The 18929-nt window shown below is 39.9% G+C and overlaps 1 protein-coding gene across 5 annotated transcripts in view; it reads left to right on the top strand.

Moving 5' to 3' along the window:
• ECPAS (Ecm29 proteasome adaptor and scaffold) overlaps positions 1-18929 on the top strand; it is a 128295-nt gene that overhangs the window by 18316 nt on the left and 91050 nt on the right. For all 5 annotated transcript variants that reach the window (XM_039474887.2, XM_074395166.1, XM_039474884.2 and 2 more), the window contains one exon: positions 17315-17445. In XM_039474887.2, coding sequence (XP_039330821.1) covers positions 17315-17445 — 131 coding nt within the window. The remainder of the gene's footprint in view (positions 1-17314; positions 17446-18929) is intronic.

Genomic DNA, 18929 nt, shown 5'->3' with positions numbered 1-18929 from the left:
AACCTGAAACCTGTCACTCAGAAATAACTACTCATTCTAATTCACACAAGTAATTCATGCTCATGAAGTAAGTTAGTAATGACACAGAATTAAACCAGAAAGAATGCTCTGAAATTCAACCAAACAGGGATAACATTACCTTAAATAGAATCCTTTCCCTATTCTTTTTGATAGTATACTTTCCTTGAATAATTTCTTTCTTTCTTTTTTTTTTTTTGAGATTGCGTCTCACTCTGTTGCCCAGGCTAGAGTGCGGTGGGGACGATCTCGGCTGACTGCAACCTCTGCCTCCTGGGTTCAAGCGATTCTCCTGCCTCAGCTTCCTGAGTAGCTGGGACTACAGACCCCTACCACCACACCTGGCTAATTTTTCTGTGTTTTTAGTAGAAACAGCGGTTCACTGTGTTAGCCAGGATGATGTCCATCTCCTGACCTTGTTAACTGCCTGCCTTGCCCTCCCAAAGTGCTGAGATTACAGGATTGAGCCACCACGCCCAGCCCTTCTTGCATACTTTCTAAGGAATGTTTTGATGTTCTGGTTGTCCTGAAAGGCGATACAACTAAGGAAACTGATTTAGTGCCTATTCTATTCTACTCTACTCTATTCTTTCCTATCCTCCTCCTCCTGCTCCTGCTCCTCCTCCTGCTCCTGCTCCTCCTCCTCCTCCTCCTCTTCACATGCTTTTTCCATTAGTAATGATATGAGAGAAAAATAAGTAATTGTAGGTTTATTGTCTTTTCTAATCCTGTAAGAGAACAGCTTTTCCTCCCTAATTTAGAGGTTAAAGGTGTATTTTTGAGAGAGATCTGAAGAATGTGCGATTTGTGTGGACAGTTTTATTTCTCCGGAATAAGTTAATGTTTTCAGAAATGTCAGTAGCTAAAGGTGGGTAATACTGAAGTCCTTCAACTTTTACTGGTCTTTTTCTCTTCATGCAGATAGGAGGAGGGAGAGTTCCTTCTTTGTCTTTAGATAGAGAAACTAAAGACAGGTGAATAATGTAAATTTGAATTATTTAAAGAAAAATAACTGAGCTGGGTGTGGTGGCTGACGCTTGTAATCCCAGCACTTTGGGAGGCTGAAATGGGAGGATTGCTTGAGTTTAGTAGTTTGAGACTGGCCTGGGAAACATAGGATGGCCTCATCTCTACAAAAAAATGAAACAACTAGCTGAGTGCGGTAGCATGTGTCTATGGTTCTAGCTACTTTTGGAGGCTAAGGTGGGAGAATGGCTTGAGCCTGCAGTGAGCTGTAACTGCACCATTCTACCCCAGCTTGGGCAACAGCAGAACCTGTCTCCAAAATAAACACACACACACACACACACACACACACACACCCACACACACACATTTATTTATATTTTTAGTAGGGTTTTTTCCTCCTACATGAATGTAATAGTTAACATAAGCTTGATTTTTGTTTTGTTTTGTTTTGAGATTTAAGATTCTCAGGGTTTTGATACTTTTCCTTTGAGATCAGATGTTCTTTTTGTTCTCTTTCTTTCTTTCTTTCTTTTCTTTCTTTTTTTTTTTGATACAGAGTCTTGCTCTGTCACCCAGGCTAGAGTGTAATGGCATGATCTTGGCTCACGGCAACCTCTGCCTCCTGAGTTCAAGCAATTTTCCTACTTCAGCCTTCTGGGTAGCTGGGATTACAGGTGCACACCACCATGTCCAGCTAATTTTTGTATTTTTAGTAGAGACGAGGTTTCACCATGTTGACCAGGCTTGTCTCAAACTCCTGACCTCGTGATCCACCCACCTCAGACTCCCAAAGTGCTGGGATTACAGGCCTGAGCCACCGTAACTGGACTCTTTTTGTTCTTTCATATGCTTTAAGGTTCCTTTCATGCTTTAAAGTTCTGTGATTAAAAAATTTTTTTTCTTGTCTTTATTTTTATTTTTTTTTTTTTGAGACAGAGTTTCGCTCTTGTTACCCAGGCTGGAGTGCAATGGCGCGATCTCGGCTCACCGCAACCTCCGCCTCCTGGGTTCAAGCAATTCTCCTGCCTCAGCCTCCTGAGTAGCTGGGATTACAGGCACGTGCCACCATGCCCAGCTACTTTTTTGTATTTTTAATAGAGACGGGGTTTCACCATGTTGACCAGGATGGTCTCGATCTCTTAACCTCGTGATCCACCCACCTCGGCCTCCCAAAGTGCTGGGATTATAAGCTTGAGCCACCGCGCCCGGCCTTTCTTGTCTTTAAAACATGGATTTTTGAAAAACATTTGCTCTGTATACTTTTATCTTTTTCTTTTGGAACATGGTCTTGCTTTGTTACCTGGGCTGGAGTGCAGAGGCATGATCTAGCTCACTGCAGCCTCAACCTCCTGAGCTGAAGCGATTTTTCTACCTCAGTCCCCTGAGTAGCTGGGTCTACAGGCACGCACCACCATGCCTGGCTCATTTTAAAATTTTTTGTAGAGATGAGGTCTTGACTGTGTGGCCTAGGCTGTTCTCAAACGCCTGGGCTCAAGGGAGTCTTCTGCCTTAGCCTCCCAGAGTGCTGGGATTACAGGAGTGAACCACTGCATATGCTGGCCTGTATGCTGTTTTTTCTAATTAAAAAAAATGTGTTTTTACTGAAAAATATTTGAAAGTATCAAGAAGAAAAATTATGTATTTTCTTTCCCTTTTTATATAATTATGTCATAAAATTACTATGGAATATATATATCCTTTTAAAAATAGTGAATTATTTCAACTATGAAGAAAAGTATGGAGAGTAATCTTATGAACATTTACGTATGTCTGACTCATCTTTGTCTTTATGTTTTTTGCTATTAGCTTCAGGTCTTGTATTTTATTTTATTTTATTTTATTTGTTTATTTATTTTTTTTGAGACGGAGTTTCGCTCTTGTTACCCAGGCTGGAGTGCAATGGCGCGATCTCGGCTCACCGCAACCTCCGCCTCCTGGGCTCAGGCAATTCTCCTGCCTCAGCCTCCTAAGTAGCTGGGATTACAGGCACACGCCACCAATGCCCAGCTAATTTTTTGCACCTTTAGTAGAGACGGGGTTTCACCATGTTGACCAGGATGGTCTCGATCTCTCGACCTCGTGATCCACCCGCCTCGGCCTCCCAAAGTGCTGGGATTACAGGCTTGAGCCACCGCGCCTGGCCCCTTGTTTTCATATTTTTTTTTTTTTTTTTTTTTTTTTTTTGAGACGGAGTTTTGCTCTTGTTACCCAGGCTGGAGTGCAATGGCGCGATCTCGGCTCACCGCAACCTCCGCCTCCTGGGCTCAGGCAATTCTCCTGCCTCAGCCTCCTAAGTAGCTGGGATTACAGGCACACGCCACCAATGCCCAGCTAATTTTTTGCACCTTTAGTAGAGACGGGGTTTCACCATGTTGACCAGGATGGTCTCGATCTCTCGACCTCGTGATCCACCCGCCTCGGCCTCCCAAAGTGCTGGGATTACAGGCTTGAGCCACCGCGCCCGGCGTGTTTTCATATTTTTGCTTTTATTAATTCTGGGCCATGACTACTTTGATATATGTGTCCTTGTGCTTGTCTCTTCCTGGGAGATTTCTTTTTTTTTTTTTGAGACAGGATCATACTCAGTTGCTTAGGCTGGAGTGCAGGGACATGATCATGACTCATTGCAGGTTTAAGGGATTCTCCCATCTCAGCCTCCTAAGTACTGAGTAGTTGGGACTACAGGTGCGTACCACTATGCCCGGCTAAGTTTTGTGTTTTTTTTTTTTTTTTTTTTTTTTTGGTAGAAATGGAGTTTTGCCATGTTGCCCAGGCTGGTCTTGAACTCCTGAGCTCAAGCGATCTGACTACCTCAGCCTCCTACTAAAGTGCTGGGATTAAAGGTGTGAGCCACCTTTAACCACACCACACTCTGCTCCTGGGAGAGATTTTTTTCTAGGACAGTGTCACACAAAGTGTTGTCTTAGCACTAGGGAATTATTTCTTGCAAATAAGGGAACTTGCATAAAAATGTAAATCAACTGTCACTCTTAATTTATTTAAAACTTCTTATTATAGCAGGACTTTTTCAGTAAGTAAGTGTTCCTTATCGCTTTGCTGACTAGTGATAAACAGTTTGTAGATGGGTACTCAAATGGCAGAATTGTTGGGTTGAAAGGTATGTCCCCCTTCAACTTTGCTAGAGATGTCTTTACTGCAGAATTGTTCTTCAGAGATTGTTATCAGTATGTACCCCATCAGTAGTGAACCAGAGATCTTCTTGATTTGTTTCCCTTCTTTGTCAACATTTGGTACTGGTAGATTTGAATCTTTTTTTCCTGATGTGTAGTCCATTTTTTCATCTCTGATTCTTTTTTTTTCTTTCTTTTTTTTTTTTTTTTTGAGATGGAGTATTCGCTCTTGTTACCCAGGCTGGAGTGCAATGGCGTGATCTCGGCTCACCTCAACCTCCACCTCCTGGGTTCAGGCAATTCTCCTGCCTCAGCCTCCTGAGTAGCTGGGATTACAGGCACGCGCCACCATGCCCAGCTAATTTTTTGTACTTTTAGTAGAGACGGGGTTTCACCATGTTGACCAGGATGGTCTCGATCTCTTGACCTCGTGATCCGCCTACCTCGGCCTCCCAAAGTGCTGGGATTACAGGCGTGAGCCACCGCGCCCGGCTCATCTCTAATTCTTAATGCCATTTTTGTTGATCTCAAGTTTTTATATATTCCCAGTTATCTTTCTGTGTTTTCTGTTTTTTTTTTTTTTTTTTTTTTTTGAGACGGAGTTTCACTCTTGTTACCCAGGCTGGAGTGCAATGGCGCGATCTCGGCTCACCGCAACCTCCGCCTCCTGGGTTCAAGCAATTCTCCTGCCTCAGCCTCCTGACTAGCTGGGATTACAGGCAAGCGCCACCATGCCCAGCTACTTTTTTGTGTTTTTAGTAGAGATGGGGTTTCACCATGTTGACCAGGATGGTCTCGATCTCTCGACCTCGTGATCCACCCGCCTTGGCCTCCCAAAGTGCTGGGATTACAGGCTTGAGCCACTGCGCCCGGCCCTTGTTTTCTGTTTTAATCTGTTGATTTGTCTATTTGCCAACTGGTGCTTTTGCTATCCTCAGTCTTAATTGTCAGCTTTATAAGTCTTGAAATCTGGTAGAGTCACTTCCACTTCACTTTTATGGAAAATTGACTGTTATTCTTGGCTCTTTGCTGTTACATACTCTGTTTCATTCCTATTCCATATGAGTTTTATTATTTTTTTCAGCATTCACAAAGCACACTGTTGTCTGTAGAGAATATTTGACTGTGGGGCTTCCCATCTTTGCAACATTGAGTTTATTGTGAGCATTAGTGCTGTTTACCAGATATTTCTCGTTCTCTCTTTTGGGCACAAAATAGAACTTAGTGCTGGGGACAGAATGAGGGACATGTGATTAGTTTTACCATAGAAAGTTTAAATTGAGCCAGAAGGATTAAGGTAATGACTCTAACCAGCAGTGTTTGAAATGGAGTTGGCTCTGTCAGCCAACTGACTGCAGTGAGCAGAGCCCTCCTCCTGACCTACGATTGAGTAGTAGTCTAAGTGAGAGACTAATGTTGGTTGTTTTTAAGCCGTGGAGATTTGGGGGGTTATTATCACTAAGGTATCCTGACATGGAAATCCATGAATGTGGCTGGATGTGGTGGCTCAAGCCAGTAATCCCAGCACTTTGGGAGGCTGAGGTGGGTGGATCACCTGATGTCAGGAGTTTGAGACCATCCTGACCAACATGGTGAAACCCCATCTCTACAAAAAATATGAAATTAGCCAGGTGTGGTGGCACATGCCTGTAATCCCAGCTATTTGGGAGGCTGAGGCAGGAGAATCACTTCAAGCTGGGAGGCAGAGGTTGTAATGAGCTGAGATCATGCCACTGCACTCTAGCCTTCCTGACAGAGTGAAACTCCATCCCCCCGACAAAAAAATCCATAAATGTTATGCTTCTCCATTAATTTAGATCTTATGAATTACAGTTTGGATTATCATTTTCTCTGTAAAGGACTGTGACATGTTTAATTAGATTTATTTTCAGGTACCTTGTAGTTTTTATTGCCATTGTTAATTATTCATTTCTAAAAATTATATTGGCTGATAGTTTGTTCTCATTTATCTCAGTTGACGTCTGTACTCTATGATAGTGCGTATTTTGTCTTGTTTCTGATTTTGTATGAGATATATTTGCTGTAGATTTTACATAGATGCTTTTTGTCAGATTATGAAAGTTTCTTTCTGTGATGGTTATTTCTGACTCCACATTTCTAAACTCTACTCTGTGAGACAGATTCTGTTAATCATATTTCCCAGTCTTACTTACCATCTAGCTTCTTGTTTTAAGATATCATTTCCTGTCTTGAGGTAATGAGAGTATTCTTTATTTCTCTAGGAACTTTATTGTTTTACCTTTGACATTTAGATTTATGATTCATCTGGAATTGATTCTCTTTTATGTATGGTGATATGGTTTGGCTCTGTGTCCCCACTTAAATCTCATCTTGTAGCTCCCATAATTGCCATGTGTTGTGGGAGGGACATGATGGAGATGATTGAATCATGGGGGCAGGTCTATCCCGTGCTATTCTCATGACAGTGAATGGTTCTTAGGAGATCTGATGATTTTAAAAAAGAGAGTTTACCTGCACAAGTTGACTCTCTGCCTGCCGCCATCCACGTTAAGATGTTACTTGCTCCTCCTTGCCTTCTATCATGATTGAGAGGTTTCTTCAGCCACAGGGAACTGCGAGTTCTCCATTAAACCTCTTTCCTTTGTAAATTGCGTAGTCTTGGGTGTGTCTTTATCAGCAGCATGAAAATGGACTCATACATATAGTGTGAGATTTAATGTTTTCCCATATTGTAATACAGTTGATCTAGCACCAGTTATTGAAAAGACCATCATTTACCCACTGCATTGCAGTGGCACCTCTGCTGTAAACCAGGTGACTATATGTATTTGTCTTTTATGCATTTTTAATTTTAAGTTTTCTACTTATTTTTTGTAGCATAGTACTCTTTTAACTACTGTAGTTTTTATTTTGTTTATTTTTTTGAGACAGGGTCTTTCTCTTTTTGAGACAGGGTCTTTTTCTGTTGTCCAGGCTGGAATGCAGTGGCATGATCTTGGCTTACTGCATTCTCTGCCTCCTGGACTCAAGCAGTTCTCCCACTTAAGCCTCTCAAGTAGCTAGGACTACAGATGCATGCCACCACACCCAGATGACTCTTTTTTTTTTTTTTGGTAGGGATGGGGTTTCACCATGTTGCCCAGGCTGGTCTCAAACTCCAGAGCTTAAGCAGTCACCCTGCCTTGCCCTCCCAAAGTGCTGGGATTACAGGACTGAGCTACTGTGCCCAGGCTACTATAGTTTTTAATAAGCCTTGAAATCTAACCAAAGTCCTCTAGCCGTTGTTCCTCTTCAGGGTAGTTTTGGCAAATCTTGGTCCTTTACATTTCTTTAAATTATAGAAAGAATCTGCTTTTCTTTTTCTTTCTAATGGTATCCTCACTTTTAAAAATTCCTCCTCCACTCAATCATTGATTGATTAAGATAGTATCTTCCTGTGTTGCCTAGGCTGGCCTGGAACCAGTATAGGCTCAGGCCACTGTGCCTGGCTCTAGGATCAGCCTTTTATTTTATCCAAAATATCTGCTGGATTGTGCTTGGATTATACTGTCTATCAGTCAATTTAGGGAAGAATTGACATCTTAATAATATTGTCTAATCCATGAATATGGTGTATTCTTCAAGTTTTCCTTAATTTCTTGTAGCAATATATTTTATTTTTCTGCGTAGAGGTCTTACACATTTTGCCGTAGATTAATTTCCATCTATTTGATGTGCTTTGATGTCATTGTAATAGGTGTTTTCAAATTTTGTTTTCTAATGGTTTATTACTAACGGTTTATACTAATGGTTAAATTCCAATTGATTTGTGTGTTTTGTTATTCTATTAATGAATCCATAGATTGTTTTGGATTTTTTGTGTACCACTCATTATCTTTAAATAATGAAAATATTATTCCTTCCTTTCTAATCTTAATGCATTTTATTTTTCTTTGTCTTACTGCTCTGAATAAAACTTGTAGTACAAATCTGAAAGAATTGGTAATAGTGAACTTCTTTGCCTTGTTCCTGAATTCAGAGGAAAACTGGTATTTTACCTTTTTAGATATAATGTTTCCTGTAAGTTTTTATGAAAATCTCTTACCAGATTAAGGAAGTTGTCTATTCAACATTAATAGTTTATTTCCGGCTAGGTGAGGTGGTTCACGCCTGTAATCCCAGCAATTTGGGAGGCCAAGGTGGGCAGATCATGAGGTCAGAAGTTCAAGACCATCCTGGCCAACGTGATGAAATTCTTTCTCTACTAAACATACAAAAATTAGTTGGGCATGGTGACACGCACCTGTTATCCCAGCTACTTCGGAGGTTGAGGCAGGAGAATCGCTTGAACCCGGGAGGCGGAGGTTGCAGTGAGCCAAGATTATGCCACTGTACTCCAGCCTGGGTGACAGCGAGACTCTATCTCAAAAAAGGAAAAAATGTTTATTTCCATCAATTTAGCATGAACAGATGTTTAATTTGATCAAATGCCTTTTCTGTGTATATTGAGATGATCATATGATTGTTATTCTTTATTGTGTTAATGTGGCAGATTACACCGATTTTAAATGTTAAACCAACTTTGCATCTTTGGTATAAATCAAATTTTGGTAGGATGTATTATCTTTTTTATGTATCGTTGGATTTGACTTACTTTTTTAAAACTTATTTATGTATTATGATTTAAATATTATTTTATTATTTTCCTCTATATTCATGAAATACATCTTTTATTTGCGTTTATCTTTCTTTCTGGTGATACCTTTGTTTTGTATCAAGGTTATTCTGGCCTGTTAACATCAGGGACATATTATCCTGCCATCCCCTTACCCCACCTTTTTCTCTTCTCCGGAAGAAGTTATGAAGGAGAATTTACCAGTGAATTAATAAGGTCCTGGCATTTTTTTGTGTGGGGAGGTTTTTAAATAATACATTCCATATTTGTGGTAATTTAAAAGGAACCAGTTTTTTAAAGCAGGATTTATAAGTGCAAGTTGTATCATTGTGGTCTGTCTTTAGAAGTAATTAAAAAAAGAACCCTTAAAATCATGTAATTATGACTTTGTATTAGGTTATGCCTCCAAATGATGAGCTCTCATGTCTCTGAGATATTGTTACATGGGATTTTTAGCTTTCTGGCCTGGCTCAGTTTTCCTTTGGTATTAGTAAATGGGGTTATTAACCAGCGTAGGATTCCTACTCTAGGTGGGATTCTACTAATAATTCATGTTTTGCTGCCAGGTGATGGAATGTGTGTTCTCAAATATTTGGTAGACTCCTGATTTATAAAAATACCTGTTTTTGTAGTAGTTTTCAGCTTTATTTAAAAAGGAGGTAAAATTAGCTAGATGTGGTTGTTTATACCTGTAATTTCCAGCACTTTGGGAGTTTTAGGCAGGAGGATCCCTTGAGGCTAGGACTTCACAAGCAGCCTGGGCAACAATAGACCTCATTTGTACAAAAAATACAAAAAAGAAAAAAGATAATAATTTTTTCCTGCCACTAAGCTTAAGCGGTGGGGGGGGGAAGAAAAAGATAAAATTAAAGGAATAATGTATTCTGAGAGAGAATCATTATGTATAATGTTTATATAACCTATATAAAATATTTTATATATAATTACATTGCCAATCTAACAGGTTAAGGGGATAGTCCTCCACAAAACTAAATTGATTTTATATGCCACCTACAAGTTCCTGTGATTCCAGAGCCACCCTCACTTCTGACCTGTTTGCTACAGATTTGGGGGTCTTCATGGACTCCCCCCTGCCTTAGGTTTAGTAATTAGCTAGAACGAGTCAGAACTCAGGAAAGCCCTGTATTTATGGTTATTTATAGTTTTATAGGAAAGGATACAAGTTAGAACCAGCCAGAGAAGAGACATGTGGGTCAAGGCCTGAGAGGGTTCCACATACAAAGCTTCTGTTATGTCAGGGTACTTTCCCAGCACAGCGATGTGTGATAATACACACAATACACTGCTGATCACAGAAGCTCAGCAGCTCACCTGAACTTTGGTGTCCAAGGTTTTTATTGACCAAGCATGATTGCTTGATTGATTGAATCACTGTCCATGTGACTCAGTTTCTAACACCCCTGTCCCTCCACCCAGTCCCCTTTCCCTCTCCAACTCCCTACCCTGTTCCTCCAGTCACCTGGCTGAAACCTATAAGATGATTAGTCTTTCCAGTGTGATTAACCCCCATCCTGAGTTATCTCTTAGCATAAATGATCTAGGGGCTCGCTATGAGCTACTTCCTCAGCATAAATTATCAGATGTGGTTAGAGGGGCCCACCATGAATAACAAAGGCACTTCAGTTACTGGGGAAATCCCAAGGGTTTAGAACTTACCTCTCAGGAGCATGGACAGAGGTCACCTAAATTCTTTATTATACAAGAATATAAAAACTACACATATAGCCATATAGATAAAGCTATATCTAGCTATATGGCTATATCTAGATATGATATACATATAGAAATGATAGCCATATAGATATAATGTTGTGAAACATTATGTAATGTGCTTACGAAAACATTCTTATGAACCATTCTTATGCTGTTCCTAATAGACAAGTTTGTTAATAACCTTAGAGAGATTTAGTTTATTAACTGAAACCAGTTATGTATCTGACATGAAAATATAGGTCCACTGACTCCTTTATATTATAGACCCTCAGAATCATTAGTTGAGTTTTCACAAGTCTATATTAATAATGATTGTATAGGTTATAAATAATTGCCCATTTGGAATTGCTCCCATAATATATGTAAAGGAGGCATTTCATACTTTTTTAATGTGTGTGTCTCAGGTGTATGTATATGCACACAAACTCTAGATAACTTGTTTTAGCAGAAATTCTTTTTGGTTGGTTGATATGAAATAAAGGATATTTTTAAAAAATCACATTTGTAAGTGAAGATTTAGAAAACCTTGTCTGTATATGTTTGTATTTTTTTCAGTGAATAGATGCTGGTGTAAATGCTATAGGGGTGGGGGAAGAAAGGATAGATTTATTTTTTATTTGTTTGACTGTGTGGACTAATGCTGCTATAAATTTCTATTCACTAATGTCAGTTGGGTCCTTTACACTTTCTTCACATTTGTAGTTCATTTTACCAATGAATTTTCTTCTCTTCTTCACTCTGTTGCAAGTCGTTTCCTACTATTGTCACACTGCTGACTGGCCCTCTGCTCTCCAAATCTCAGAAGAAGACTTTGCCTTCTATTTTACAGAAACAGTAGAGACCATCAGAAGGGAATTCTTTCAGGCCCTTCCATAAAATTTATGACGTTGATTTCTATCAATACCAGTCTTCATGTTTCCCTCCTGTTATAATGGTAGAGATGACCTTTCTGTCCTATAGAAGATAATTCTTCAAACCTTGGGCTAAATCCTAACCTGTCCCATATTCTCAGGGTCACAGTCTAATAACTTTTTCCCTCTTCAATTTCTCTTCTAGTGGCTTTTTCCTGTTGCTATTTAAATGTGCTCAGAGCTCTTATTTGATTGAAATAATGAAAAAATAACGGTTCCCCTTCCCGTTGCATAACTAAAAGTTTCTAAAGAGTTGTAATTTATTCCTTATATCCTTTTTAATCTTCCACTGGATTCCTCAACCCTGCATGGTCTGCTTTTGTCTCTACCACTTCGTTGAAAAGGCTTGAGCCAAGGTCAGGTGTGAACTCTATTGCTAAATGTACTGGATTCTTTTCAATTCTTATTTTGTATGATCTTTTTGCATCATTTGAAATGGTTGACTGCTATCTCTAGGAAAATCTTTCTTTTCTTAATTATTCTGACTGCATGTTAGTTTTCTTTTTATTTTTGTCTGTTGCTTATCATTCTTTTTTCAGACTCTCCTTCCTCTGTCTTTAAATGCTGTTGTTTACGAACAGTCTGTCCCAGGCCTTCTGTGATTTTCTTACTACGTGTAGTTATCATATACCTGTGAGGTAAGCCTGGACAGCATTTTCCCTCTTTACTCTTTTTAAAAAATTATTTATTTATTTATTTTTGAGACAGACTATCACTATTGTTGCCCAGGCTGGAGTGCAATGGTGTGATCTCAGCTCACTGCAACTTCTGCCTCTTGGATTCAAGCAATTCTCCTGCCTTAGTCTCCCAAGTAGCTGGGACTGCAGGCATGCACCACCATGCCCAGCTAAATTTTTGTATTTAGTAGAGACAGGTTTCACCATGTCGGTCAGACTGGTCTTGAACTCCTGACCTAAGGTGATCCTCCACCCACCTTGGCCTCCCAAAGTGCTGGGATTACAAGCGTGAGCCACCGTGCCTGGCCCCCTCTTCACTCTTTATACCCATGACCTCTTTCCTCTTCACTCTTTATACCCATGACCACCAAGCTCTGGCACATAGTAGAGTTTCAGTAGGTACTTGAATGAGTGGCCTAGATAAAAGAATGAGTGCTCCACTGTGAAACTAGAAAGGTGCTGGGGCTTGAAGGAGGAGAGAATTTTGATGAGCAGGGAGGAAGAGGAGAAAGGTTGAATTGCAGTTGATCACATATGGAGTTAGCTTCTTAATCATAGTAGTGAGTTCTCTAGTGCTGTTTTCTGACCTTTGAATTTGTATATTTTTCCATTTTTGTTATAAATGCTGCCTGAATGAGACACATTTTGGTGAAACTTCGGATATTCTCTCAAATAAAACTTCTGTATAGGGTATAGTATGGATAGTATAGGTACCCGATAGAAAATAGGGCCATTTTTGGAGACAGTTGTATGGTATAGGCAAGGATTTTTAGACAAAAGGACAGAAGACTCCATTCTTATTCTTACTCTGCTGCTAATTACATCTGTGACCTTAGGTGAGTCCTCAAAAACTCACTGTGCTTTTTTATGCTATACAGTCTTTTCAGTCCTTTCCAGTTCTGTTTTGAAACCAGTACAAATCTTTATGCAGGCTTCAAAATAAATTTTCTTCTTGACTTGGGTGTTAGTTACAAGATTGTTTATAGTAATTCATTAAATTGTGTATTTATGTTTTATATGATTTTCTGTATGTGTTATTACACAGCTAAGAGGATTTAAAAAACCCACAAAAGACGTGTTTCCTACATCTCTCCATATACCAAAAGAAAATTCCAGATGGATCAAAGACTTGAATGCAGAAAGCAAAATCATAAGTGTGCTTGGAAGAAAACATAGATAAATAAACCTTGCAGGAGTCTCCAGGTTCACTCCTAGCTTCAGTGATTGTCTAGTAGGACTCACAGACCTCAGCATATATTTGTACTCTTAGCTAAGATTTAGTATAGCAGGGTCACCAAAGGGAAAAGGCATGTGAGTGGAGTCTGGAGGAAACCAAGTGCAAGCTTCTAAGAACCTCCTGGTGGAGTCACATAGGACATGCTTGATTCCTCCAGAAGTGAGTTTTGACAACAGGTGTGAAATGGTATCCACCAGAGATGTTCATCAGAGACTTGATGCCTCAGGTTTTTGTTTGGGGCTGGTCGTGTTGGTACCTTCTTCCTAAAATGTACTAAAACTCCTCCTTGAAGGGAAGCTGTTGTTCAGCATAAACAACGTTGTTTGTACAGATAGGCACACTAAGAGTGAACCACTCTTAACAGTTCTGGGAGTGGTGAAAACCCTGCTGAAATCCAAGTTTCCAGATGCCAGCCAAGGGGCAGGCTCAGTTAGAAAGCAAGCCTTTCTACAGGTAGCAGTGTTAGGTCTGTGTTAACTCTTTTCTGCACAATACAATATTTTAAAAAAACCTTGCAGTGAAAATGGCTTTTCTAAGCATAACTAGAAACTCAGAAGTCCTATAAGGAAGGAATGGTAAGTTTAACTATACTCAAAAAAACTTAGGCTGGGTGCGATGGCTCATACTTGTAATCCCAGCAGTTTGGGAGTCCAGGGATTCAAGACCAGCCTGGGGAACACAGTGAGACTGTCTCTTCAAAAAATAAGACATCAACTGGGTGTGTTGGCATATGCCTGTAGTCCCAGCTACTTGGGAGGCTGAAGTAGGAGAATACCTTGAGCCCAGGAGGTTGAGGCTGCAGTGAGTCATGATAGCACCGCTGTACTCAAGCCTGGGCAACAGCAAGACTCTGTCTTATTAGAAAAAAAAAAAAAAAGGAAAAGAAAGAAAAATTTAGTAGTTGGCTGTATCTGTAGATATTGATGTTTCTTCCTTTTTGTGAAATTTGAACAAGATTATCTTTTATTTAAGTATAGATGCGCCTGTAAAGATGGTCTAACAGCGTTAAATTGATTCACTTCAAAGCAGATAAAAGACTTTACCTCTTCCTCTGGTGTACCCAGCCTGTATTAGCGGGACCCTCACACATGGGGGTTGCTGCTCTTTCTTCCCATTACCATGTTCTCATAATTTTATTGTGCTTAGGGTGTTACATTTGCCTGTCTCGTGAGGGAGGGAAGATGTTAGGTACTATACTGGGCATACATAGGAAGCATCCAAATGATGGCATGAAAAGTAACAGGGACTAGATATTCCACCTGCGCCACCCACCCCCGGGTTTCTTTAACTGTGACAGAGATTCTCTAGGTCGATTTATTATGAGTTTAAGTTTCTGCCTTTGTCCACATAACAGTTCTTTCTGGTTTCTGTAGCTCAAATTCGTAGGCAGTTTCTCTTACGGCCTAAGAGCTGTAAGGCACTAAGGAGCTGTTCCTTTATTTGTAACTTCCGGAAACACTGAGTTGAACTCAGCCTTCCTGAGAACTCCTTTTACAGCAACATTCAGCATTTATCAAATAGAATCACTGTATGGTAGTCTCAGAACATGCCTGTCTTTCTTTTCTCCATCCCTTCTCTCTTTTTATTATAATTTTTTAAACTAAATTTGAGACTTTATTTGGATTTTACTAGTTTTTCCATTAATGTCCTTTTTCCCCCCACCAAGATCCTGTGCAAGGTACCATTTAGTTGTAATGTTTCCTAGCCTTCTCTGGTCTGATACAGTTTTTTAGTCTTTTCTTATTTTTCATGGTCTTGAAAGTCTTGAGGAGTACTGGCCAGATGTCTTATAGGCGTGTCCCCCAGTTTGGTTTTTTTTGTTGTTTTACTTATGATTTGATTTGGGTTATGGATTTTTGTGATGAATACCAGAGAGGTAAAATGCCTTTCTTGTCACATCATTTCAGGGACACATATCTGCATGACATCATGAGGTTAACCTTCTTCACTGGACTAAGATAATATTTGGCAGTTTACTGTGAAGTTAACATTTCTCCCTTTTTTGTATTCTAAGGAAGCAGTCACTAAATATAGTCTACCCTCAAGCGGGGGGGTGGGCAGGAATTAAGCTCCACCTCCTGTAGGGGGAAATAGCCACATATATTATTTTGAATTCTAGTGTAAGAAAAATTTGGCTCCTTCCCACCAGTTTCTTTTATCATTCAATAATTATTTCCAACTGTATGGACTCATGTAGATTTATATTTTGGCTTATAATCCAATACTGTTTCTTATTTTGTTCTTTCTATTGTCATGGCTTGGGCCATTAGGAGTTCTTTCAGGTTGATTCCTGTATCCCGTTGACTTGTTCCATTTCTTTATTTTTGAGACAGGGTCTTACTGTGTCACCCAGGCTGGAGTGCAGTGACACCATCACGGCTCACTGTATGCAGCCTCAGCCTCCCAGGCCCAAGCAATTCTCCTACCTCAGCCTCTGGAGCAACTGGGTCCATAGGTACTTGCCACCGCCTGGCTAATTTTTTCTTTTTTTTCTGTAGAGACGGGGTGTCTCTATGTTGACCAGGCTGGTCTTGAACTCCTGGCCTCAAGTGATCCTCCCTCTTTAGTCTCTCAAAGTGTTGGGATTGAGACACCTTTCCTGACCCTGTGTTCCATTTACTTTTAGGCACTACAAGATGCTTCAGACGCGTCTTGTTTTTGCCCGGCCCCAAGCCTTAGACCCAGCCATTTTTCCAGGGAGGTTGGTTCCTTTTACTGGAGAATGGTATTGAAAAGCAAGATCAATTCTGGGTGTTGGGTGTGCTTCTTGCTACTCAGGATTGATCAATCGATCTGTTCATCTGTCTATCTATGTACCTATCTGTATCTCTGTCATTGATTAATCTGTTGAGCAATCTATATCTATCTAAGCTATCTTTCTTTAGAAAATTATTGTGGAAAATTTCTGGCAGATACAATAGTAATTCTCAGTATCTGTCATGAAGCTTGAATAATTATCAATTAGTGGTCAGGCTTGGTTTTAGTTATATAACTCCTTCCGAGTGTCTCCTCATTATTTAAAGAAAATTCCAGTAGCTATTATTTCACCTGCAAATATTACCATCTTTTTATCTTTAAAAAAATGACTCCTTTAAATATATTTTTTAAATTGAAGTATAGTAGGTACAGTAGAAGGTATGAACATATAGAGCTTGATACATTTTTATAAATGTATTTATCTCTGTAATCATCACCCAGATCTAAATATAGAACATTTTTAGCTCTCTATAAAGCTCCCTAATTGCCATTGACAATTTTTGTAGGGACCTTTAAAAAACAAACATAACCACAATACCATTATAGTACCTAAAACCATTTTAACAGTAATTCCTTAAAATCAAATATCTGGTTGTTTGCGTATGCTCCCATTTACCCCCTCCTTCCTTCTTGCCCCTGCAGTGTACTGGTTGAAGAAGTTGCCTGGTCTGTAGTTTATCACAGTCTGGGTTTTGCTGAGAGCATCCCCATGGTGTCATTTAACATGTGTGTCTCATAGTGGCTTTCTTGGGGAAACTTGGATGTGTGTTTCTAACTAGGTAACCCTAACACAGTAATGTGCAGTGATTCTGTCTTTGGAGAAACTTCATCAGTAAGATGATTTCACCAGGATAGATACATTTTCCCTAATATCTAATGGTATCTGATTAAAGTTTTGCTGCCTTGTTCTACTACTTAGTTCCAGAAAATGCCTTCAGAAATCCTGTATGCTTTCTAGTATCCATTTCCTTTAGAAAAACTGAATAACGTTGCATGTGGGAGAAAATTCTGTTATTCTTGGTTTTGTTTTCCTCCATTCTAAAGGGTAGATCAGGATAGTACAATTAACCTTTTTGATGATGTTTTGTAGCTGTGTCAAAGTCATCTGTACAGGGCTAGCTATGGTTGAAGTTCTGACTGAAGGATTGCAGTACAGAAAAAAGGAATAAGCTATAAAAATAATTGGTCTTGGTTGTGTTTGGTTTGCTAAGTTCTCTCTCTTTTTTTTTCCTTTTATGTTATAGATCAGCTTGAACGGGTCTTTTTACGACTTGGCCATGCTGAAACAGATGAACAATTACAGAATATTATATCTAAATTCCTTCCTCCTGTTTTGCTCAAACTGTCTAGCACCCAAGAAGGAGTACGTAAAAAGGTAAGCATGCTGGGACAGCTGGGGGAATTTAATGATGAATAAATGAATATACATTTTTCAAGTGAGTTTTCTATTCCTATTATTGAAATCTAGGTTTGTGATCTTAATTATGGCCTTTCAAAATGCAGAGTAAATCTAGAACCAGCTTTTATGTTTTAAAAGTAGCTTTTGTATGCTTTGCACAGCTGCCTTTAGCACCAACTAGATACTTGGCATCAGTGCCAGATAATATAGTTGAGATAATTATTCTGGAATGTATGGAGGCATGATCTGAAATCCATGCCCTTGATTCCAGAATGAAAGTCAAGTGGTAATGGGGCAAAAATACTCTTTAGTTACTGGTTGACAATGAATATAACCATAACTAAAATTAAGCAAAATAAAAAATATTTAAGCAAAATACTGTATAGCTCCTGTTTTAGGATTCTGCAAAGTACTCTTACAAAAGTTGGATAACTGTCACATCAGTATCATCATCATCATCATCTCCTCCACCTCCTCTCCCCCCTCCCCTCCCCCTCCTTCTCTCCCTCCTCCTCTCCCTCCTCCTCCCCCTCCCCCTCTCCTCCTCCTCCTCTCCTCCTCCTCCTGCTCCTCCTCTCTCTCCTCTCTTTCTCTGTCTCTGTCTGTCTGTCTGTCTCTCTCTTTCTCTCTCTCTCTCTTCCCCCTGTCTTCTCTATTCTCTTTTCTTTTTTTTTCTTTTGAGCTAGGGTCTCACTGTGTTGCCCAGGTTGGAGTGCAGTGACACAGTCACAGCTTACAATAATCTCAATCTTCTGGGCTTTGACGATCTTCCGACCTCAGCCTCCCAAGTAGGTGGGACTATAAGTGCAGACCACTGTGCCCAGCTAATGTTTAAATTTTTTGTAGAGACAGGGTTTCACTTTGTTATCCAGACTAGTCTCAAACTCCTGGGCTCAAGCAATCTGCCTGTTTCAGTCTCCCAAAGTGCTAGGATTGCAGGCATGAGCCAGTTGCCTGGCCAGTATTTTCATTTTTTAACCCAGCTGTTCTACATGGAACATTTTCCTTTTGATTTGTAGAATGGTTCATTAGTCTTCCAGTATATTTATAGTAGATCATCCAGTCTTTGAGCTGTGGTCAGGTTTTATTCCTTGGGCCACTCTAACTGGCAGTGACTTCCTGGAGGTCTGTCCTGAGAGGGATTCCAAGGTCTGATTTGGGTTCAGTGCAGAAAAAGTATTTTTTTTTTTTTTTTTTTTGAGACGGAGTTTCGCTCTTGTTACCCAGGCTGGAGTGCAATGGCGCGATCTCGGCTCACCGCAACCTCCGCCTCCTGGGTTCAGGTAATTCTCCTGCCTCAGCCTCCTGAGTAGCTTGGATTACAGGCATATGCCACCATGCCCAGCTACTTTTTTTTGTATTTTTAGTAGAGACGGGGTTTCACCATATCGACCAGGACGGTCTCGATCTCTTGACCTCGTGATCCACCCGCCTCGGCCTCCCAAAGTGCTGGGATTACA

This window comes from Saimiri boliviensis, chromosome 2, assembly GCF_048565385.1.
Source record: "Saimiri boliviensis isolate mSaiBol1 chromosome 2, mSaiBol1.pri, whole genome shotgun sequence".
Classification (NCBI taxonomy): domain Eukaryota; kingdom Metazoa; phylum Chordata; class Mammalia; order Primates; family Cebidae; genus Saimiri; species Saimiri boliviensis.
This window is presented reverse-complemented; position numbering and strand designations above follow the sequence as displayed.